This window comes from Saccopteryx leptura, chromosome 4, assembly GCF_036850995.1.
Source record: "Saccopteryx leptura isolate mSacLep1 chromosome 4, mSacLep1_pri_phased_curated, whole genome shotgun sequence".
NCBI classification, from domain to species: domain Eukaryota; kingdom Metazoa; phylum Chordata; class Mammalia; order Chiroptera; family Emballonuridae; genus Saccopteryx; species Saccopteryx leptura.
Genome location: NC_089506.1, coordinates 632,090 through 657,127, shown reverse-complemented (window position 1 = coordinate 657,127; position 25,038 = coordinate 632,090). Strand labels below are relative to the sequence as shown.

Sequence of the window (25,038 nt, the reverse complement as noted above, 5' to 3'; positions counted from 1 at the left end):
ACTAGGAGCCCTCATAATAGTGTCTGTTAAACGTTTAGTCCTAATTACAGCTAGCGCTCATTCTAGAGCAAATTTATGACCCAGTAGAGCCAATGCTGACAGACAACAGGCGTGTCGCTCGTGCTGGTCTGACAGGACCTGGGCCACAAGGTTTCCGTTTCCATCTCTAAGCAAGTTCTGGGTCATTTTGACCCAAGTGATGCAGCGACTGTGGCAAATGATGGAGCCACTATGCCCATGGAGGCCGTCGCCTGCTGTGGAAATGTAATTTTCAGCTCCATGTTGTGATGAAAATAAGGGTGCTTATGTATAAAAAATGTCTCTGGGTGAATGAACCTTCACTGACACGGAGATGAGCAAATCCAGAGACATTCCACCAGGTTCCTGGGGACAAGTCCCGCCCTGGAGATCAGAGAGGCGGGCCAGGTCCATGAAGCACACCGACAGGACCTGCACACAGGCAGGCGTCTGTTCTCTGCATGCTCTAGACGCCATCTCTCACGACTGCACAGCACCTGACTCTGTCAGGCGTCAGGTGACTGGCTGCCTTTGCCTATGAAAGGTGCACGGACCGGGTAGGCTATATTCTGGTTTCCCTGGGGGAGGGAGAGGGTCCACTGGGCTGAATTCAGTTCAGACCCGAAAGGTGCCGACTCTCAGCTATCGTGACGATCAGCTCATTCCCTCACCTGTGCTCTCAGACGTCCTCATGTTTTGCCTGTCATGAGACTAAACGTACTGAACAAAGCTCCCACAGAACGCAGGAAATATTGGCGAGGGGGCTGCAGATGGCTGATTCTTTTCCCTCTTCCATTTCATTTGGCCCCTGTGTGCCGAGCACCTGCACACCTGATGACCCCGGTGTGCGTGGAGAGTCACCACCATGGACAGATGCAGAGCCCCTCCTGGCCTGCACACACCTGTCCTGTCCACTGTCCTCCCACCAGCTGACCTCTCATGGACTTCTCCTAAAGCCATAGTGCACACCCACAGCTCACATCCAAATAAATCCACTCTTCTCTAAAATTTCATTGTGTCCGAGGACTCCTACAGCCACGGGACAGGGACCTCTGACTGTGCCCATGGACTCCTACGGCCACAGGACAGGGACCTCTGACTGCGTCCATGGACTCCTACGGCCACGGGACGGGGACCTCTGACTACGCCCATGGACTCCTACGGCCACAGGACGGGGACCTCTGACTGCGCCCATGGACTCCTACGGCTGCGGGACGGGGACCTCTGACTGCGCCCATGGACTCCTACGGCCGCGGGACGGGGACCTCTGACTGCGCCCATGGACTCCTACGGCCGCGGGACGGGGACCTCTGACTGTGCCCATGGACTCCTACGGCCACGAGACGGGGACCTCAAGACAGGGACCTCTGATGGATGACTTCAGATTCATTTTTCATGCAGGTTTTCTTAGGAGTCCCATACGGTGCAGAGAAACTCGTATACACTGAAGGTCTCCAGAATCTGTCTTGCGGGCCTGTTTTCAATTATTCCAATTTGCAAATGGACTTGGCAGCAGGGAAATCACTTCCAGAAGGAGGCAAAGGGACGCCGTGGGCAGGGAGCAGTCGCCCTGCCCACCCTGTCCCCACACTCACGTCCCCACAGCTTCTGAAACGCCTTCTGCACCTGGATTCGCAGCGTTCTTGGGTGATGACCACAAGGACAACCACCATGAAAGCGCTATCACTTGTCACTTGGAGTGCTGACCCTCTTCAGGTATTATCAGGGTACCCCACCCTCACGCTCCCAGAGGCAGCCAGCCAGCTGTCTTATCACTCACCCACTTCCTTTTGGTGAACAAGGAAGGCTCGCGGGCCACACAGGAGGTCCGCCCGCAGTGCCCGCCTGGTGCCCATTGTGCTCCTGGCCTCGCCCATGGATCAGGCTACACACCTTCCCCCCACTTGGCAAGGCCTTCCCTGCCCGAGGCTCCAACACGTGTCAATTACATAATATAAAAGCTGTTTTACACGGGAAACTACCACACACACATGCACAACACTTACTCTCGTGTGTGACGCACTTTGATATTTTCTGTCTGTACACTCTACATAACCCTGTCCTTCCTTTTCTCTTCATTTAAAAAAATGGCTGATAGCGACTCAGGAACCTGAATGCACAGCCCACTGAGCTGCAACCGCCATGTAAAAATCAGTGTCATGTAAACAAAAACTATCAGACATGAAACAAAGTAAAATCACTCACTGGCGGAGAAGGTGGGTTAAATGAACCGAATCTTCTGTTATCCAACATGTCTATCACCTTCCCTCCCCCCGGAGCTGTTTCCACCGAGACCACTTGATGTAAAAACCATCATTCACTTATTTTAGAAGTCTCCGGCCCCCTTTGCCCTTGCAGGGAAAGTGTCAGTTTAAGAGAACAGTGAGTGAGGACTCCACACGCTGTTGGTCTGCACGCGTGTGCATCTGCACCACACCGGGAGCATCTGCTTCCCGACCACAGAGGCCTGGACCCTCCCCTGCAGCCTGGGAGGCCCCGTGAGAAGCCTTGCAGGACCCAGGAGGGAGTCTCACCAGAGCCTGGCTGACCATGCGGCACCTTGACCTTCGAGTTTCCCGACTCTGAGGAATAAATTGCTCATCTCCACCCAGCCGAGGGTGTTCGGTCATCGCACCCGAGTGGACGTGGACACGGGCATGCGTGCACAGAGGCATGGAGGAGCGATACAATGTTACTGTGCGAGGCAGGGAGCCCACCCAGGGAATGGCGCTGTAACTCCTTTGGCCGCCATGCAAGTCAGAAACGGATGTTGAGACAGAAAGGTATAGAATGCATTCCAGCAATTTAAATGAAAAATCCCAATAACCTAATTTGAATAACATGCAAACTAATTTTAACGTGTCTGTACAGAAATAAAGTTTTAACCTGACACTGTCAAAATAAAATGCAGCTATTGGAATGTTCCCTTGAATAACTGGCATTTGCCACTCCCCGCAGGACACCCCTGCCGCAGGGGTGATGGTTTAGCTGGCTGTCACCTGCTGGGAAAGAGCGGCCTCCTGTCCTGGGCCTGAGTTTCCAGCAGGTGCTGAGAAAGAGCGAGCGTGCCCTGCAGGACTTGGAGGTGAAGGAGGCTAAGGGAGCTGGGGGAAGGGGCCCTGGGGGGGTAGCTCCTGCTCGGAATGCAGCGAATAGAAGCATCATTACCGTTGCTGCCAGCCAGAACCAACATGGCCACACCCCCACTATTCCTGCAAACTTCTAGAAACTTACCACAAGGAAATACAGTGGTACTTTGAGATATGAGCAGACCAACATACAATTTTTTTTTTTTTAAGATACGAACTGCAACTCAGTCTGTATTTTTGTTCTGATATCCGAGGGAAATTCTGAGATACGAGTCGTGATTCGGGAAGCTGCCACTAGTTGGTGCGTTGGTGCATGGGTCCAGTATCGGCAGCACAACACCAGCATCTCGTTCTTTCTCACATGTCACCCCGAGAATCAAGTCGAATCTCATGCACTGTACTCGTTCATGCATCATTTTTGCATTTTTTACTAACTTTTTTTGTGTGCTATGATGGGGCCAAAGAAAGTGAGTGTAAAGGACAGTGGTGAGCAGAAGAAGAGAATGATGTCGATAGAAGTAAAGCAAGAAATAATAGAAAAACATGAGCATGGTGTACAAGAGATTGAACTGGCAAGGCTGTATGACTGCAATACATCTACAATTTGTACCATCCTTAAACAAAAGGATGCCATCAAGAGCACAAATCCAGCGAAAGGAACTACAGTTCTGTCCCAATTAAGGACAATATCCATGAAGAAATGGAGAAGCTTCTGCTGGTGTGGGTGAAAGAGAAAGAGCTGGCAGGAGATACAGTGATGGAGACTGTAATATGCGAAAAGGCACGTATTATTTACGGTGACTTGAAGAAGAAAGAACCATCAACCTCAAAAGAGGCAGCAGAAGATATGTTTAAGGCAAGTCACGGCTGGTTTGAAAATTTCAAGAAGAGATCTGGCATCCACTCGGTGGTGAGGCATGATGAAGCTGTGAGTGCTGATGTTAAGGCAGCTGAGGAGTGCATCGCATGTTTTGCTGCGCTTATCACAAAAGAAGGCTACATCCCCCAACAAGTGTTCAACTGTAATGAAACAGGATTGTTTTGGAAAAATATGCACCGGAGGACTTTCATCACCGCAGAGGAGAAGAAGCTTCCAGGCCATAAACCCATGAAGGGCCGTCTGACCCTTGTATTGTGTGTAAATGCTAGCGGTGACTATAAAGTAAAGCCACTGCTAGTGTATCATTCCAAAAATCCTCGAGCCTTTAAGACTCACAAGATTTTTAAAGAAAAACTGCAGGTTATGTAGCATGCCAATGCTAGGGCATGGGTTACGCGGCATTTTTTTACTGAGTGGGTAAATCTTGTCTTTGGTCCTGCAGTGAAGAAATATCTTCAAGAAAATAAACTCCCGATGAAAGCATTACTAATCCTTGAAAATGCTCCAGCCCACCCACCTGGCCTTGAAGATGACATTGTTGATGAGTTCAAATTTGTGAAAGTCCTCTACCTCCCACCCAACACGACTTCAATCTTGCAACCTATGGATCAGCAGGCCATTTCCAACTTCGAAAAGTTTTACACAAAACACTTGTTCCACCACTGCTTTGAGGTGACTGAGAATACAAATCTAACCCTTCAAGAGTTTTGGAAAGATCACTACAACATCGTGATATGTTTACGCATTATTGACTTGGCATGGCAAGAGGTTATAAGAAGAACCTTGAACTCGGCATGGAAAAAGTTATGGCCTGATGATGTTGCAGACAGGGACTTTGAAGGGTTCTAACCAGAGACTGAGACTGAGGTAGAAGCGTTGGAGGAGATTGTGTCCCTCGGAAAGTCGATGGGTCTGGAGGTAGATGAGGGTGACGTAAACGAGCTCGTCAAGGAACATGAGGAGGAACTCTCACCTGAGGAGTTGAAGGAGCTACAGATGATGCAACATACGGAGCTTCTGCAAGAGATTAGTAGTGAGGAGGAGGTAGAGTCGGAGGAAGTGATTTCTACAAGTGAAATTAAAGACATGCTGGCAACTGGGAGAAGCTTTCAAGTTTCATTGAAAAGAAACACCCAGAAAAAGTTTCAACTGGTCGTGCTTCAGCAGTTTTTAATGACACTTGTCACATTTCCGTAACATTTTAAAAGGCAGGCAAAAGCAAACCTCTTTGGATAGATTTTTATTCAAAAGTCCTGCAAGTGAAAGTGCCGAAAGTGCAGCCAAAAAGGCAAAAACAGGTGATGATTAAATGAAAAATACGTAATGTTAAGCTTAGGTTAAGTTTAAAGTTAAGAAAGTGCATTTTTTTTATAATTAAGTTTTTGTGGTTTCATTTTAAGTAAAGAAAGTGCAGTTTTGGTTTTGTTTAAAGTAAAGAAAATGCAGTTTTAGTTTCTATTTAGTGTTAAGAAAGTGCAGTTTTAGTTTACGTGTCTACAGTGCCTGCATCCCCTCCTTCCTCCCTCCTCCTCCGCCATTCACCTCCGTTAGCCGCACTCGTCTGTCTCCAAGGTAAGAATACAGTACTAAAGAATACTTTTTCTTTTATTTCATATATATTGTTATGCATTGGCAAAGTATGCATGTGTGTTTCTTAATTAAAAACATGTCTTTTTTCATAATTTAGGATGGTTTGGGGATGTTTCACAGGGCTGGAATGGATTAAATCTGTTTCAGTTATTTTAAATGGGAGAAATTTGGTTGATATATGAGTTGACTGACTTATGAGCTCGGTTACAGAACAAATTAAACTTGTACTTCAAGGTACCACTCTAAGCAAGGATGGCCAGCACGTTGCCAAGAGACATGTCTACGGGATGGCCGGGGTGTTTGTAAAAGGACAAAATATAAACTGCTAGAAGGGAGTTCTTTTAAAATAAGTCACCTCATAATTACCATGAGACACGCGTGCAGTGAAGTGGCGAGCAGACCTGGGAGCGAGGACACGGTGTCCCACTGTCTAAAGCCATCTCCACCATCCGTGTGCGGCCGCACAGGAGGCAGGTGCTATCACCACGGCCTGGTACTTTTACAACCCCACAGCGCGTTCATTCTCTCAGTGCTGTGTCGCATAGAAGATGAGCCTAATGTTCTCTGATTGATCATTTAATTTGCCTTTTTCTCATTTCAATTTGCAATTGATTTACCACTGCACATTTGGGTCAATCAATGCAACAGTCCTCATAAATGCTTTGAAATTGCCCATTCTCTACAAATGATTTAAATTTAACATTCAAGAGAATGAAGAAAAGCCTTTCTTAGAAATAACATCTGTAATGAGCCAATGTCATAAAAGAATTACTGGTAAGGCAACTTAATTTTAGAGTGTGTGGGTCTTCCCTCAGACCATCTCTTCCTCAAAGAGAAGGTCTTCCTCTCCCTCTCGTCTTCCGCATGTGCCGCATCAACCCAGCTGTACCACAGACCTCAGGCTGATTTCACAGAGCCTTCTTCATCTTCCTGTGTAAGCAGCCGTTTCCTCCTGACCAAGTTCCTATCAGACGTTTTACTATTTGAGCGTCAGAGAATGCGTCTGCCCTGAGTGACACAGGGACAGCGAGGGTCGGCTGTGGTGACGCTCTTACTTCCTGGGAGGTGACTGATTTGTCCGTCACTAGAGAGATCCAGGGCTTCGGTCACTGTCCCTCACCGGTCCTTTGGCGTGCTATGAGGCAGAGGCCGGCTGAGGTCAGGCTGGTATTCGGGCGGGACAGCGGCCGGCGTGGCTTCACGCTGCAGGGCGTGGTGAGACCCTGCAGTGCCCGCCCCCGTCCTCTGAAACGGCGAGGTCGCGTTCTGCTGCAGCAGCACTGGCACCGTATGAGGTGCTTTTCATTTTAATTTGGTGCAGCAGAGTTATAGCTTAATTTGAGTCTTGGAAAGGCCTAGAAACCCCATGTAATTTAAACCCCTCAATGTCAAGAGAAAAATTTAGAAAACTCAATTTGAAAAAATAAATGTGCAAAATCATGGTTTTTATAATAACACTGGGGATAGAAGCCAGACCTCTTCTTCTCCCTCCCCCCTCTTTCTTTCTTCCTGTTTAACCTTCCCATTAATTTTCTGGTCATACTTCCACTGTCCTCTCTGCCTGGGTGCATAGACGGGGATGCAGGGGACTTCTGAGATGGCAGCACCCAAGCCTGCCCCCGGGGGACCACCGCAGGGTGTCTAGGCATAGGGCTGTTCCCTGGTGACAGCGATGAGTGGAACCAGGACTGGTCTTGATGCTTCATGAACGGGCTGAGAAAGACGCCTGGAACCAGGTGTGCACTTCCTGCCGCCCCTCTGTGCCGGGCACAACACGGGTTTGGAGGCTGCCGTTGCCTCTCCCACCATCCTTGGCACTGACGGCTCCGGTGGGAAAACAGCACACATTCGGAAGCTGAGAGCCCAGCCCCCAAGAGCTCTTGCTTCTTTCTCTCCAAAGCCTCAAAACTCTGTTTCTTCTCACTCTATAATCATCAGCTCTGCCCGATGTCCAGACTGTAGGAGCAGCTCACTAAGTTCAACAGAGAACTACCACACTCCTAGGAACAGACTGACAGCTAACAGGTTCTCAGAGAGACGTGTACATCCGTGTTCATGGCAGCATTATTCATCGTAGCCAAGAGCTGGGAACAACCCAGGGCCCATCAACGGAGGAGTGAATACACAGAATGTGTCTGTCCGTGCAACAAAGTATTCCTCCGTCCTCTAAGGGAAGAAAGCCCCCTGTAGGTGAGCCTGAGGACGTGGTGCTCAGCGGGACAAGCCAGACGCAGGAGGACAGACCCTGCCTGGCCCCCTCACACGAGGTGCCCGCAGGAATCGGACTCGCAGAGGAAGAGGGGAGACTGTGGGCACCAGGTGGGGTGGTAGAGGCAGTGAGTGTGTAACCCCACAGGCTCAGTGTAGGGAGGAGAAAGCTCTAGACACGGAGGTAGTGACTGCTGTGCTACAATGTGGGGTTTAATGCCACTGGGCGGTACTTAAAAATGGTCCAAACGGTCAATTTTGTGTTTGAGTATTTTACCACAAAAGTGCACTTTCTCTGGGAACAATGTGCCCACGGGGTGCTCTGACCCTCTGGCCGCGTCCCCCTCCCTGCCAGCTCAGTCATGGCTGTGGGACAAACTCAGTCTCCTACTCTGGGACTCCTCTGTCAGACCCTGTGTCGGCAGTGACCCCTTGACCTCACCTTAGCACTGCAGCTGACTTGTCTCATCCTCACTGCCCAAGAGAAGGACACCAGGGGCCACGTGCTGACTGAGATGTGTATCTACCCCAGGGTGGGTGAGCTCTTGGTGATGCTGTCTTCATTGTCCCCGAGAGCCATCATTCAAGAAGGTGACCTCAAATCACAGGACCTGGCTCACTGACACCCATATGTCTCCGATTCCAGCACGTCCCCTCACTCTGAAGGACTGTCACAGACAGCACTGGCCCTGGAGCACAGCTGTGACGTCAGGACTTCCCCACGCAGGACCAAGTGCTGCAACCCCCCAGGGAACAGAAGCCAAGTGAGTCGTCACCGTGGAAGCCTCTTCAGACCTGGCCCCAGGGACCCCTCGCAGTGACGCCACGTCGTGAAGCCCAGGGCCGTGCGAGCCATCTCTGCGAGACAGGCCACCCCTGTGGAGCAAGAAGTAAAAGTACCGACTTGCCTGTTCCATGTGAAGAAAGGATGGTTGAGAATGGCAAGTGAGATATGAATTTATAACTCAGTCACAGTGGACACCAAACCATCATTCTTTCAGAACTACACCTGTTTTCATAATTTTAAATTGAAAAGCAAACTTTTTTGGTTCCTAATTTTCTTGAAAAGAAATCACAACTTGATACAAATGGACTCTTTCAATTTTCAATATTATTCTTTAAGGCAATCAAATGGGCAAGAGTCACTGGCTAAAAACCTGAAATAAATTAAGAAAAATTCAAATTTAAACATAAGCCGACTCAGGAACCATAAGGCAGCCCTCCACGTTCAATGGCCTGTGGCCGCCGTGGCCCCGTGGGACGGGGAGCTGGGACTCTCTCGGGCGAGTGAGTGGCCACGTCAGCAGGCGCGGGGGCGGGGCACGGAGCCCAGAGCCTGCCACGCAGCCTTTCCCGCCGGATGGTGGAGGTCGTCGACACCGCACTGTTCAGACGACCACGGCTGACCGCGCCCAGCTTCCCTGGTCAGCACAGCGTCCAGAGGAACTTGTGCCCCCCTTTCCCCAGCACACAGCAAGCCAGGGCTCCTCTGGGGGCAGGGCCCACGACACCCAGCCTGCAGCCAGGGCGCCCGCTCGCCGGCCGAGAGAGATCAGTGGCCTGACCTCAGGTCACGGGCTGCCTGACACGATGCAGCGGAAGGACCCTCGCGTCTGAGACCCCCTCGGAGGAAGGAGGCAAGGACAGCATGTCATCACGTCACACGCGCCCACGATGTTAACAATCTGTCCGTGTTTAGTAACAACGGTCTGTCTTAATAATTAATGATAATAAGCCTTAATAATTAGTCTATAGGGACTTGTAGGAACTGTGCTCTCACCTAAAGCTTCTATAACATTTATAAACTACTATTTTTTAAAAGTTTCACATTTTACTTAGGTCTTGGTAGGACACTCCAGAGTCACACATGTGCTCAAACACGTTAGTGGGAAGGTTCACAGCTACAGACGTGCAGACGGTTCCCAGCCCGAGGCCCGTGACGCCTGCTGCATGTGTGACCAGGGCTGGTCCTGGCAGCCTACCTAGATCCTCCTCCGCCGGCCCCGGGAAGCTGATTTCCGGCTGGACCAGGTCCCCGGCCTCCTCCTCTGCAAAGAGAGAAACAAGTCACAGTTTAGTGTGCGTCCAGCGGGGCCCAAGTCCAGCGCATCGCGTCTTCACCACGGACGCCCGCCTGAGGGACGTGTGCACACACCCGAGGGACGTGTGCACATGTGCACACACCTGAGGGACGTGTGCACATTTGTTCAAACATCACTGAGCAGAGTGGCGGTTTGTGCCTAAATCCCAGGAGCAGCTGCCGTTTCTGTGAGAATGGCATGTGGTCGCTCACGTGAGCACCGACTCAGGCGTGTGGTCACGTGCTTCTCACTTCCACTCTGGTCAGCACCTGGTTTCTCAGACTTTGTCAGCATCAGAACAGAGTTCTGTAAACTGGCCGGTTATTATGATTCATCTCTGCTCCCCGCAGCTGGTGGGGCCCCCATGGGGCGTCGCACCACAGTGAGGACCCCGAGCTGTAGGGGGGCCTCATCCCCAACATTCACAGCTGCCTGCACAGCTTTAATGCTTAACAGTCGTTCAAGCTGGGTCAGTTTGGTCCAGAACAAAATCTCCGCTCCTCCTGCTGGGAGAACAGGTAGACCACCAGCCCTCTACAACCGTGCCCTGCACTCTGGACCCCACGTGGGCTGCGGCACCACCCTGCCCGGGCACCGACCTCCCCAGGATCCAACGTGAGACATGCAGGAGACGGGGCTTCATTATACATGCAACACGTGTCATCATTTTGGCACCTGTCCTGGAAGTACAATGATAATTCCACGTGTGTTCACGCAGACCCCTCCTCGTGACCAGGCTTCGAGGCCAATACTCCACCCTGGCCTTCTGCTGGTGACACCGAACACAGTGAGGGTCTCAGACAGGTCCGTTTAGTACATTGTGACCCCACCTGCCGGTCTCAGTGTAGGTCAGGGAGCCAGCGGTCTGAAGGGGCAGGACCCGGAGGGGCCGTGGTCACTCCTCCTGCAATCTGTGGTCCAGCTGCACCGTCCCGGGTTCCCGGTGGCTGGTTAGTCGTGTGTGCACACTACATACATGTGGTTAGTCGTGTGTGCACACTGTATACATGTGGTTAGTCGTATGTACACACTGTATACATGTGGTTAGTCGTGTGTGCACACTACATACATGTGGTTAGTCGTGTGTGCACACTGTATACATGTGGTTAGATGTGTGTGCACGCTGCATACATGTGGTTAGTCATGTGTGCACGCTGCATACATGTGGTTAGACGTGTGTGCACACTGCATACATGATAAATGTGTACGTCCATACGTCTACTAGGCATCCAAATTTGATTTACAAAAAGATCAATTCAAATGACTGAGCCAGCATCACCGGCTTGTGCTCGGCAGCAGCACTGTCCACACGGGTCTCACCGGGTCCTGGACAGCAGGTGGGCGGCGGGCACAGAGCAGTGTGAGACCCGGGTGGCTGTGCTGTTTGCTGGAACTATAACAAAGTGCGACAGCAGCTCTAATTAAATGCGGTTGCCATGGAGACTGCAGTCGGGTGGCCAGGATCTCACCTCGACCACTGTCGACACCGGTTGGGCTGGAGTGGAACCAGGAGAACAGACCACGCAGCCCTCGCTGTCAGCACACACGGCACGGCAACCAGGGCCGGCGCGCCAAGACGGGTGTGACTGGGTTAGCACGACCAGGATGACGTGTGTGAGTGTGCAGCCACGGAGAGGCAGCCGGGACAGGACAGCTCCCACGAGCGTGCAGGGCCCGGGCTGCGCCCCATGAGGACACCTCACCTGTCCAGACGGTCCTCCCTGGGTGACAGGAGCATCTCACAGGGGTCACCCTGTGTCAGGCAGGAGGACGACCGCACGCCCCACGGGGACACCTCACCCGTCCAGACGGTCCTCCCTGGGCGACAGGAGCATCTCACAGGGGTCACCCTGTGTCAGGCAGGAGGACGACCGCACGCCCCACGGGGACACCTCACCCGTCCAGACGGTCCTCCCTGGGTGACAGGAGCGTCTCACAGAGGTCACCCTGTGTCAGGGGCAGGAAGACGACCGCACGCCCCACGGGGACACCTCACCCGTCCAGACGGTCCTCCCTGGGTGACAGGAGCGTCTCACAGGGGTCACCCTGTGCCAGGGGCAGGAGGACGACCGCACGCCCCACGGGGACACCTCACCCGTCCAGACGGTCCTCCCTGGGTGACAGGAGCATCTCACAGGGGTCACCCTGTGTCAGGCAGGAGGACGACCGCACGCCCCACGGGGACACCTCACCCGTCCAGACGGTCCTCCCTGGGTGACAGGAGCATCTCACAGAGGTCACCCTGTGTCAGGCAGGAGGACGACCGCACGCCCCACGGGGACACCTCACCCGTCCAGACGGTCCTCCCTGGGTGACAGGAGCATCTCACAGGGGTCACCCTGTGCCAGGGGCAGGAGGACGACCGCACGCCCCACGGGGACACCTCACCCGTCCAGACGGTCCTCCCTGGGCGACAGGAGCATCTCACAGGGGTCACCCTGTGCCAGGGGCAGGAGGACGACCGCACGCCCCACGGGGACACCTCACCCGTCCAGACGGTCCTCCCTGGGTGACAGGAGCATCTCACAGGGGTCGCCCTGTGCCAGGGGCAGGAGGACGACCGCACGCCCCACCCTGCGGTGCCCTGTGCCAGGTCGAGGGGAGGCCGGGGGGCGCGAGCAGTCGGACGACAGCAGCGGGGCAGGGCAGGGGCGGAGGCTGCGCAGGGTCTGGTTAGGGTCTCCCTGCGCCACTGAGAAGCCCGACTCCCTGCGTGCTGGTGGCTCAGAACTGCCGCCCTGCTTCCCCCAGACCCGTCTCCTCAGCTAGAACTCTGTGTCCGGCTCGCGCCTCCTCACGGTCCAGACTCGCGTCTGGGCAGCCCTGCTGTCCAAAGGGGCCTGCGTGCTCCTCCCTGATGTCGCGTATACAAGGGGCCTCCCTCTGACAGCCCTCAGGTGAGGGGCCTTCTCGGTGGTGGCAGGGACCCCAACCTGCCCCGGGTAGGCCTGAATACACTCACGGGAACCCCGATTTCACACTCTTCTGTCCTATTTGTGTAAGGAGAGGAACAGCACGCCCCACCCCTGGAGGAGCACACGCGTCTCAGACCCTGGTGGGTGGGAACACGGCTCCTTTAGCTCTGTGCCTGGGCCCCGAAAACGCGCAAGCCCCCTCCACTGAGCCGCTGCGTCCACTGTCCACAGGACACACCTCACCCCGGCCGGCTGCACAGACCCCAGTGTCCACTGTCCGCAGGACACACCTCGCCCCGGCCGGCTGCACAGACCCCAGTGTCCACTGTCCACAGGACACACCTCGCCCCGGCCGGCTGCACAGACCCCAGTGTCCACTGTCCACAGGACACACCTCGCCCCGGCCGGCTGCACAGACCCCAGTGTCCACTGTCCACAGGACACACCTCGCCTAGGCCGGCTGCACAGACCCCAGTACAGGGAAGAGCACCTCCACCTGGCCTATGCTCAGATTCCCACTGGGTCTTCCTGGGGAAACAGAAACGGGCCACAGACCGTCCGACACAGCTGAGCGTCTCCAGGGCGGCCAGGCCTTCGCGGGGGACTCCCACGTGCCTCCCTGCGCAGGCTCAGCACGCCAGCGGCACCCATGCGATCGGACCGGGTATTTTTATCCCACGGGATGCTGAGGGAGGGCAGCGCCCTCTCACACGTGGTCTCTGGGTGACTCGGAATCAGGCCTTTGTGTGGCTCGGTCACCACGCTCACTGGTCAACACCAGGCTCCATCAACTCCGGACTCCACAGGTGCCACAAGGTCACGCAGTCATGGCCACAGCCACAGGTGCGTGAGCAGCGTCAGAGGCAGGGGTGCTGTCCATGGATGCTGACCTGCCTCCAACCAAACGAGCCACAGCACCGTCTCTGAAGTCAGCTGCAGGGCCACACCGACGGCATCCTGTTCCCCGGAGCCCAGAGGCCCGTGAAGATTTCCATGACACCTGTGACAGCGCCTAAAGAAACGTAAGCACGGGGAGGGAGGCAGTGGGGGCGCCCCCTCCGGCTCCCCCAGCCCCGGGGCGTCTCTGCAGAGTCCGGAGCTGGAGCAGTGCTGGCTGTGGGACAGTCACGAGTGACCAGACACGTCCTGCCTTCGGGTTTCTGAGCAGGACGTCTGCCCTTGGACTGCTGCTCAGACCTGCGTCCCTGCAGACCTGGCCCTGTCCCCCATCGGGTGAGAACTTCCTGTTCCGTCTACCCCACCTGAAAGACGGGGACGGAGTGAAGGCCGGGGTCCAGCTGCACATTCCACCCGTGAAAGCACGTTCCCCGCGTGTGACCGTGGGAGGACACTGCTCCTCGCGGACAGAAAGGGCACAGGGCAGGGGCTCACAGTCACAACTGTCACCGGTGTGGGGGAACGGCGGGGCCCAGAGCGCGGGGACAGGGCCAGGCTGCGTGACAGACGGCAGCTGCTTCAGGGACGGGCACAAGAGACACTCAGTGAATGCAGCTCTGAAAGACAGAGGCAATTTGGTGATCTGACAGTTTGCCCAGCTTCTAGATTCTTTTCACTCTTTCAAAGTTTACTTCCAAAGGAAGCGTCCTCCGGTCTGCGGCCCAGCCGCCTGCCTAATGACACATCGGAAGCAGGAACGGGGCTGCCGTCTGCTCCGCGGGGACAAAGGCTCTGATTGGTCTAGTGCGTGCTTCCTCTCCTGCCGCAGGCACAGCTGCGTCCGCCGCCCCCCCCCCCACCTCGGCGGCAATGGCTGCTAATGGCTTTCCTTTCAAAGCCATAGAAATGCTCCTCGTTTTATTCTGGACCAAGGATCACGTCTCAGCAGAAGCTGCCCCTAAATCTGCAGCATTTCCCCCAATACTTAAGTGTCACTTGAATCAAAGAGAAAAACTCAGTCGCTAACGAGGCCACTCCACTCAGCTGGGGAGACAAGCAGCTCCTGACACCCCGCAGCCGGCGGTGGCGTTCTGTCAGACGTGTGCCAGTCACCCCACAGCTCCTGACACCCCGCAGCCGGCGGTGCTGTCTGTCGGACGTGTGCCAGTCACCCCACAGCTCCTGACACCCCGCAGCCGGCGGTGCTGTCTGTCGGACGTGTGCCAGTCACCCCACAGCTCCTGACACCCCGCAGCCGGCGGTGCTGTCTGTCAGACGTGTGCCAGTCACCCCACAGCTCCTGACACCCCACAGCCGGCGGTGCTGTCTGTCGGACGTGTGCCAGTCACCCCACAGCTCCTGACACCCCGCAGCCGGCGGTGCTGTCTGTCGGACGTGTGCCAGTCACCCCACAGCTCCTGACACCCCGCAGCCGGCGGTGCTGTCTGTCGGACGTGTGCCAGTCACCCCGCAGCTCCTGACACCCCGCAGCCGGCGGTGCTGTCGGACGTGTGCCAGTCACCCCACAGCTCCTGACACCCCGCAGCCGGCGGTGGCGTTCTGTCGGACGTGTGCCAGTCACCCCACAGCTCCTGACACCCCGCAGCCGGCGGTGCTGTCTGTCGGACGTGTGCCAGTCACCCCACAGCTCCTGACACCCCGCAGCCGGCGGTGGCGTTCTGTCAGACGTGTGCCAGTCACCCCACAGCTCCTGACACCCCGCAGCCGGCGGTGGCGTTCTGTCAGACGTGTGCCAGTCACCCCACAGCTCCTGACACCCCACAGCCGGCGGTGGCGTTCTGTCAGACGTGTGCCAGTCACCCCACAGCTCCTGACACCCCGCAGCCGGCGGTGGTGTTCTGTCAGACATGTGCCAGTCACCCCACAGCTCCTGACACCCCGCAGCCGGCGGTGGTGTTCTGTCAGACGTGTGCCAGTCACCCCACAGCTCCTGACACCCCGCAGCCGGCGGTGCTGTTCTGTCAGACATGTGCCAGTCACCCCGCAGCTCCTGACACCCCGCAGCCGGCGGTGCTGTTCTGTCAGACGTGTGCCAGTCACCCCACAGCTCCTGACACCCCGCAGCCGGCGGTGCTGTCTGTCACACGTGTGCCAGTCACCCCACAGCTCCTGACACCCCACAGCTCCTGACACCCCACAGCTCCTGACACCCCGCAGCCGGCGGTGCTGTCTGTCGGACGTGTGCCAGTCACCCCACAGCTCCTGCTTCCGAGCTTCGAGGACCTTGTCCCGTGAACAGTCACCGTGCATGCACATAAATTACAAGATCATCTTCCAAAGTAATTCAGTGATGACAGAGCAACATACACTTAATTTTAAATCTCTTTGGACTCAGAAAACCCCCCAAAAATGCTGAAGTAAAAAGCAGACAGCTTCTTGTTTAAATATCTGAAAGCTTTGAGATGGAATTGTGTCTGTCTGCTGTTGAACTTGAACAGTACTTGCTTTAAAAGTGACATTAATTATATTTTACATAAGATGTTTTAAATCTGAACTCCAAATGAATGTCGTGTTCAATCCGCAGCAGCCGCATCTCTGTTTGATAAGGTTTTATCCCAATTTCCTTGGAGAAACGTCCACAATGTTTCTACTGGAAATGCTATTTTACAGGCTGAGGAAAACCCGGCCTTCGCACCTGCCTGTGTTACACAGAAGTCTCAGAGGCCAGAGCGAACCCCACGGAGACCAAACAAACGTGCTCTTGTCTCCACGGCCGGTTCTCACGTCGCTGCATCGGAAGCTCCAGGAGGGCGGCCAGGTAACATACAGCAGTGGTCCCCAACCTTTATGGGACCACGGACCGGTTTAATGTCAGGAAATATTTTCATGGACCGGCCTTTAGGGTGGGACGGATAAATGGATCACGTGACCGAGACAAGCGTCAAGAGTGAGTCTTAGACGGATGTAACAGAGGGAATCTGGTCATTTTTAGAAAAGAAAACATCGTTCAGACTTAAATATAAATAAAACGGAAATAATGTGGGTTATTTATTCTTTCTCTGCAACCGGTACCAGTCCGCAGCCCGGGGGTTGGGACAACTGACCTACAGGACACTAGTCAAGCTTGAACTGCAGATAAACCAAGAGTCATTTCTAGTGTGTCCCAGGCAACGTCCCTGCAACTGGGGTCCAATCAGAAGAGGGACCTGCACGCACAGGAACCCTGGCTCCGTGGGAGGGGCCAGGGGCTCAGCGGGGAACCTGCCGTGTTTCCCGAGGTGAGAACCCCCTCAGCGGAACAGACACAAGTCACTTACTAACCCTAGTCCCCTCTCCCCCACTCTGAACGAAAATAAGGGACCTGACTACCCCCCACCCGGGGACGGGGACACGTCCTCGAGGTCACCTGTTCACGTGCACAGGGACGGGTTCCTCCCCTGCTCCCACCTCAGCCCCACTCACTCCACACGCTGCCGGACAAGGGTTCTCCAGGCATGTCAACATGCACACGTGCACACGCACACCCAATGTCAACTGTGAACATGCTTAGATCCTTATCCGACACACTGTATCTCTTACACGTGATGGGATTCTGCCTCCAGCTCTGCCCCCGGTGCCCACAGGACAGCACCTCCCAAGTAAGGAGTGGCCACTTGGCGGGAGTGACCGACCTGTGACCATTACTGTGCCTTTTCCTGGATGCTGCACAGGGGACTTCAGGGTAAGCATTGGCAAGCCTCGACCTTCAGATGCCCAGTGACACAGACTGGGGACCCAGCACAGGAGGACGGAGCTGCAGCCGGGGCAGATGTGCCCGCCCGCATGTCACTGCGTGGGGAGCTGGGTGCTGATGGGGTGCTGCCTGGCCCTGGTTCTGCTCTGAGCAGAGCGGAGGCCACTCCTGGATGCTGACGGTGACCACCAGCTACCTCAGGGGGCAGCTTCCCTCTAGGCTTCCTGTGCTCCCCACCTGTCTTCACCCAGCCTGTCGCTTCAGAGCAGAACCAGGTCTGCACTCGGTTGGGATTCGGGTCCAGGACTGCGTGACTGGCTACTATAGATCACCTGGGACCCCCGGGCTTGAAAACCTGTCACGTCCAGTGCTCACCTTGTTTCCTGCAAGTGAACTCGAGCGATGTATTTGCAAAGAGAAGACTGACTCGTTGGGCGTGGCCTGTCAACGAGTAACAGTAACCAGATTCACCTGTCATTTTAACAAATGTCATTCACTTTTATTAATATCCAGGTGGAAAACATGGGGAATGGCGAAGCCAGGGGATACAGATCAAAATTCAGTTTTGTGGCTAAACAAGACTGCAAGTGGGCATTTGCAAAGGTTCCGGGTCTGAAACAACCAACCCAAATCACATTTTTGAAGTTGCTTTCTTGCAGAAAACAAGGCGCAGTTTAAAGAAGAGAGAAAAGGCGCGTGGCATGCAGACACCTAAGGACCCTGAAACTCAACTGAAGGTGGCATGAGGGACATGCCATCTCCCTGTGGTGTCTCCAACATGCATCCTGGTCAGCTCCCAGCTGGGCCGGGGGCTGCAGTGTCCAGGCGGACGATGGGCAGTTGGTGCTGAGTCAGCACAGGGAGGTGTGGGCTTTGAACCCAGATGGAAAGTGAGGCCCAGGTTCTAATCTCAGCTCCTCCACTGGGAAGTCACAGGTGCTCAGCTCTCTGTCTTGTCTCAAAAGCTCACTGTCCTCATGTGCAAAATGGGAGCAACAGCGTTTGTCTCAGGTGTTCAAATAATGAGTCCCCGTCTGAGGTCACTGAGGTCAGCGAGTCCCCGTCTGAGGTCCCCGAGGTCAGCGAGTCCCCGTCTGAGGTCCCCGAGGTCAGTGAGTCCCCGTCTGAGGTCCCCGAGGTCAGCGAGTCCCCGTCTGAGGTCCCCGAGGTCAGTGAGTCCCCGTCTGAGGTCCCCGAGGTCAGTGAGTCCCTGTCTGAGGTCACTGAGGTCAGTGAGTCCCCGTCTGAGGTCACTGAGGTCAGCAGCTGCACAAACGCAGGCTGAACCCACATCTGTGACACAAACAGAATTCTTAGAGGAGGACCCGCGGGCACGATTCCTGTTTCCTCTAACAGAAGACCCCGGCTCCTCCATCCCGTCTGGCCTGATGCCCTTGGACGTCCCAGGAGAGGATCTGGCCTGATGCCCTTGGACGTCCCAGGAGAGGAGGGGCAGGAGAGGTGCCCAGACTCGCAGGCACGGTGGTACCGCCGCGGCCCCCGGGGGCTTTGAGGCCCCTGTGCCTCAGGAGACCCCGCGGACCCCACTTGTCTGGGATGGCGCTGAGCAGACGGCCTCGCAGACGGCCTCGCATACAGAGGCTGTCCGCCCCGAGTCACAGAGGCCGAGACGGCACGGCGCTGGGCGGCCCGGGAGCCGAGGTCGCGCCTCCTCCGTGTGGCAGGGGACCCGCCTCAGCCAGCACCACCGCCTCTCCCGGCACCGTGAGCACGGCCGGCTGCTCCACTGCCTCCCTCTGAAGACGGACTTGCTCAGGGCCAGGCTCCTGTGACCTGGACAAGGAACTCAGGCCTTCAGTCCTACACATGACCAATGGGGAGAGTCGCATGGATGTCAGTGGTCATTCTGAAGATGAAGAGAAAAAGCCGGTGGACGTGCCAGCAGCATGTCCGGCTCTGACGGACCCTCAACCTGCTTCCTACCCCCCGACTTCTCCACAGAGAGTCAGACCGCTCCCGGGACGCCCTCACCACCACGCTCCCCGGGACCAAGGCTGACCCCGGAGGGGGGGGCTGGAGACACGCGTGGTCACTGCTGCTGCTCTGACCTGTGGAGCCCCGATGTGCGCTTTTCCCTCCTCATGTGGGGGGGCTCCGCAGCCCGGGCCTCATGCCCCCTCCGCCAGGGAGCTGTCAGGAGTGTCCCGGAGGCACCAGCCGCCGTTCTGACTCCACGGGGTCCAGCGCCACACAGCAACTCCACTCGTCCTGCCCGTGGACATGCTGATCCCTGAAGGACGCTGGCCGCCCTCCAGCAGTTACTGAAACAACTCCCTGCTCTAAACCACCTCCCCAAGGAGACGAGGACGGTTCACACAAAAGTCACGATCACTGGTCAACAGACTTCAGAAACCTCACGGCTGGGGCACCGCACCTGGAGCGTGTTGACCGAAGCAAACAAGTTTCCCCGTCCCCCTGGGCCCTCGCTGGTATCGAGGGGTCTGCGGTCACCGATCACATCCTGACCTCAACCTCTCCCATTCCCCTGCCCCTCTCGCTGGTATCGAGGGGTCTGCGGTCACCAATCACATCCTAACCTCAACCTCTCCCATTCCCCTGCCCCTCTCGCTGGTATCGAGGGGTCTGCGGTCACCGATCACATCCTAACCTCAACCTCTCCCATTCCCCTGCCCCTCTCGCTGGTATCGAGGGGTCTGTGGTCGCCGATCACATCCTGACCTCAACCTCTCCCAATCCCCTGCCCCTGACCTGAACCCTGTCCTTTCACAAGACAGCTCCTGAGGACACAAGTCCACCATCTTCTCGGCTTGCTGGCTTTCCAAAGTCACTTTCCTTGTCCTAGCCCCTTGTCACTCAACTGGCTGCCGTGCGGTGAGCAGGACAAGCTTTCACCCGGTCACACCAGCTCCTCTGGACTTTGGTGACAGGTGCCGACTGAGGACACAGCCTGTTCCCAACGCCCCGTCTCTGGTGGGAAGACATTGCTCCTCGCGGGCCCTACTTAACTACGGCTGCTCCTGCTTCTCTTTCACATCTCAAGCGTGATGGTGGATTCTCTATGAACTCTGAATATGCATGGTTGCCTTTAAAAGCATTTTCTACAATTGAATAATAGATAAGTCTCCTCGTGCTGGAAGGTGGAAACATTGTAAAAATCCTGCAATCCATCAGCTGAGTTTCAAGGGTAGAGCTGGTCTGGTTAATCAACCTAATCTAAATGATACTAAAAAGCTTATTTTCTGAGAAGACATGAAAAAAGAAAGACAAAATGACATTTTTTAATTGAAAAATGACAGGACAGCTGCATTAAAATTACCTGTTTCCAAGCTCGCTTCTGCAGCGTCCTGTCGTGGAGTCTCTGTGCACGCACACGGCTCTCCCTGTGGTGGAGTCTCTCTGAGCACGCACACGGCTCTCCCTGTCGTGGAGTCTCTGAGCACGCACACGGCTCTCCCTGTCGTGGAGTCTCTGTGAGCACGCACACGGCTCTCCCTGTCGCGGAGTCTCTGTGAGCACGCACACGGCTCTCCCTGTCGCGGAGTCTCTCTGAGCACGCACACGGCTCTCCCTGTCGTGGAGTCTCTGTGAGCACGCACACGGCTCTCCCTGTCGTGGAGTCTCTCTGAGCACGCACACGGCTCTCCCTGTCGTGGAGTCTCTGTGTGGAGTCTCTGAGCACGCACATGGCTCTCCCTGTCGTGGAGTCTCTGAGCACGCACACGGCTCTCCCTGTCGCGGAGTCTCTCTGAGCACGCACATGGCTCTCCCTGTCGTGGAGTCTCTGTGTGGAGTCTCTGAGCACGCACACGGCTCTCCCTGTCGTGGAGTCTCTGAGCACGCACACGGCTCTCCCTGTCGTGGAGTCTCTGAGCACGCACACGGTCTCCCTGTCGTGGAGTCTCTGAGCACGCACACGGCTCTCCCTGTCGTGGAGTCTCTGTGAGCACGCACACGGCTCTCCCTGTCGTGGAGTCTCTGTGAGCACGCACACGGCTCTCCCTGTCGCGGAGTCTCTGTGAGCACGCACACGGCTCTCCCTGTCGTGGAGTCTCTGTGAGCACGCACACGGCTCTCCCTGTCGCGGAGTCTCTGTGAGCACGCACACGGCTCTCCCTGTCGTGGAGTCTCTGTGAGCACGCACACGGCTCTCCCTGTCGTGGAGTCTCTGTGTGGAGTCTCTGAGCACGCACACGGCTCTCCACGCTCCGCCTCAGAGTGCACACACGCCTGATGTTAATGCGAAGTTCTCAGCCTCGACATGTGCTTTCTCTTCAAAATTTAAGATGACGTCTCCTTATCCACACTGCAGCCATGGCAGCAAAATCAAGTCCGCACGGGGCGACATGAGCAGGGAAGACAGCAGGGACGGGTGGGAGGGAGGAGACGGTGACGACCTGCTCCTGGGACAGGTCTGCTCTCCGCCAGGACGTGTTCTGATACAGTCTGGCGACTCACTCAAGTAAGTGTGGACTGCTGTGCCCCATCCCCGTTCCTCAGATGTCATGGTCAGTTAGGGTCCCCCTTGGAGTTTATGAGCTAGCAGCATGAATACTCTGTGCCCAGCGGCCTGGCCACTTCCAGCAGACACTCCTGTCCAGCTCCCCGCTCGGTGCCCGTCCATCTCACCAGCGGGCGCAGAACCCCGGCGGCTCTGAGCCTCCAAGAGCGTCTGGGCCGCGTGCTGGACCGTCACCAGACAGCTCATCGCTCACAGTAAAACATCACGCGTCACGAGCGCGTGTGAGGTCACCCGTTAGAGCGGAAGCTGCACCTGTCGGTCGAGGGGCAGCTGTAACTCTTCTTTCTCTTCTTCAGCACTCTGTGCAGTGAGTTCACAGAAATCATCTTTACCCTCAAAACAACCACCACTGAAGTTTCCTTTTTCACCAGAAATGCTGAATTCTGGAACTCGTGACGGTTTATCCGGCCGGACCAGGGTAATGATGCAGGTCTGGCTGTTGAAAGAGAGCTCTCTAAAAACCCAAGTCAACATCGTGACGCGCTGGTCAGCGGTTTGGTTGGAAGTCTGCACACTCGCACTGTCTGGCCCTGCCCTCCCGTCGTCTGCCAGTTGCTCTGAGCAGCCCAGATCTCCCCTAGTCCACACCCATGTCACACCACACCTGTGTGGGAGCACACGACTCCCACCTTTTTTTTAAAGAATTTTAACTGATTACTATTATGATTGTTTTTAAATCTGACAGACACTGATCAATTTACAATCTATAAGAAACAGCAGTTTCCAGACTTCAGGAACACCTCCCATTCTGTGACAGCTTGGAGACTCCGTACCCACCTGCTCTGCGGACACGGAGGGGACACACCGTCCTCCGGCCACCCTGTGCTTGGGGAGTCCCTTGAAGCCCGCCCCCCGCCCCGCTGGGAGCCACCACAGCGGGCAGGTCACACATCCCCAGGTGGCAGTCTGAGAGGCTGCAGGCGTGCCCACGTCTGACTGGGTGTCTGCCGCTGCGGTCCCTTCCTCGCACAGGGGAGCTAATGGCACGGTGACACTATGTAAAGCTCCAGTTTGTCACTTCCTCATGAAGACGTCTGAGATGCCCGAGTCCAGACTGCCCAGGTCACCTGGCTGGAGCCCACACCACTGCCACGCAGCTTACTGCCCACCATGTCTAGAAGTGCCACAGGCCACAGGCAAGTCCATGGATCGGCCCTTCCCCTGCCGGCCCCGCCTGGCCTCTGCCGCGGGCCATGCCCTGGAGCCCCGTGTGAGCTGGCCCCACAGGGGCAGCCGTGGTGAGGTGACCTGCGGACAGCTGCCCCACGCGGCTGACAAGGCAACAGGCTCAGGGCTCCTCGCATGGCCAACGTCCATTCCCCGGCCCTGCTGTCCTCTGACATCTGTACCTCCAGCCCAGATCCCCAGACGCCAGCCCCACGTGTGCACCAGACCCCGGGCCGATGCCAGCCCCACGTGTGTGCACTGGACCCCGGGCCGATGCCAGCCCCACGCGTGTGCACCGGACCCCGGGCCACCGAGCAGCGACTGCATGCCCTCAGTTCAGTACCCGTGATAGAGACTGACAGCTCAGCCGAGGGCTGGCTGCCCAGAGGTCAGGAGTCGGCCCCCACTGTCCCTCATGAGGCCGAGGGGGTGCGACTGGGGCCTGGGGCCGTGTCTGCCAGGGACAGCACAGGGACAGCACGCAGGAAGCAGACATCGCAGGGCGAGCGGCCACCACACGACTGTCACTCCAAGAAACTCAGTGAGTGATGAGCCTCCGTGGACACCACAGGAAGAGGGTAAATAAATGAACATCGCAGACATTTGAGTAAATTCAAACTACTATTACTTCCGTAAATCTTTAGAAAGTAGCGTAATGAGCTTCAGCAAACGCTAAGCTCTATTTTCCACATGAATGCTGACATGAACAAAGCGTGACACGCAGAAGAGCGGCCAGCACCGCGTGGTGAGACCGATGACCGCATCCCACCTTCTACCTCGTCCGGGAATCAAGAGGTCAACCAAGGGGCTGTCCCCACTTCTTTGCAAAGGAAAACAATGACTTGGGAAAGCCACTCTTCTGGATTTGAAACTGTCTTTAAAGCCCACACAAGCACACACGGAGTGTGACACACCAGCCAGCCTGACCCTCACTGCCGTGTTAGCCTGATGCACGGACGGCACGGTCACAGATGTGGCGTCGCCCGTTCCCGTGAGCAAGGCTGCCGCGCCCTGTGCCAGGAAGTGGGCTTGGTCCCCAGGGAAGTGCCGAGGCTGGGGGGGGACTCGGGGGCCAGTCCTGGAACCTCCTCCTCCTGCTGGTCCTCCACAGCGGCGGTGACACTGCGGTGAGCATGGCCAGGCCGGGGGAGGGCGAGCGCCTCGCTGCAGCTGCCCGTCGGTGCGCGGGGGCCCCTGAGACTAGGTTAATTTTCTGGGGCTACCAAAGAGCTGGGGATTTTTTTATTTTTATTTTTTGTATTTTTCTGAAGCTGGAAACGGGGAGAGACAGTCAGACAGACTCCCGCATGTGCCCGACTGGGATCCACCCGACACGCCCACCAGGGGCGACGCTCTGCCCCTCTGGGGCGACGCCCTGTTGCGACCAGAGCCACTCTAGCGCCTGGGACAGAGGCCAAGGAGCCATCCCCAGCGCCCGGGCCATCTTTGCTCCAATGGAGCCTCGGCTGCGGGAGGGGAAGAGAGAGACAGAGAGGAAGGAGAGGGGGAGGGGTGGAGAAGCAGATGAGCGCTTCTCCTGTGTGCCCTGGCCGGGAATCGAACCCGGGACTTCTACATGCCAGGCTGACGCTCTACCACTGAGCCAACCGGCCAGGGCCAGAGCTGGGGATTTTTAAATTTGTTTCCAAGAGTTTAATGCCTTAGAAAATAAAATTCAATCAAGTATCATCCAACTTTGACTTTTCTGGAAAATTTCTGCCACCAGAAAGAAGAGTGGTTTTCCATCCCGCCCCGGCCACGCCCCTCCCCCCAGATTTTGCTGACACGCCCACCGTGCGGGGTGCATGTGAACCCCTCAGACTTGCTGCTCAGACTTTTGTTTTTGTGGGTCTTTCATTTTACTATTAACACAGACTCTCCTGACAAATCATTCACAGCCGTGACGGGCCGGCCAAGGCCCCGCCGTCCTGCACGTGGGCTGAAGTCGCCGCCTTCCTTCTCGGTTTACCACACGTTGTTTTAGAGCAAAACATGTGC

At 55.9% G+C, this 25,038-nt stretch overlaps 1 protein-coding gene across 3 annotated transcripts in view; it reads right to left on the bottom strand.

The window, feature by feature from the left end:
* Positions 1-25,038, bottom strand: part of DLGAP2 (DLG associated protein 2) — a 460,914-nt gene that overhangs the window by 107,597 nt on the left and 328,279 nt on the right. For all 3 annotated transcript variants that reach the window (XM_066380042.1, XM_066380043.1, XM_066380044.1), the window contains one exon: positions 9,768-9,833. In XM_066380042.1, the coding sequence (XP_066236139.1) occupies positions 9,768-9,833 (66 nt within the window). The remainder of the gene's footprint in view (positions 1-9,767; positions 9,834-25,038) is intronic.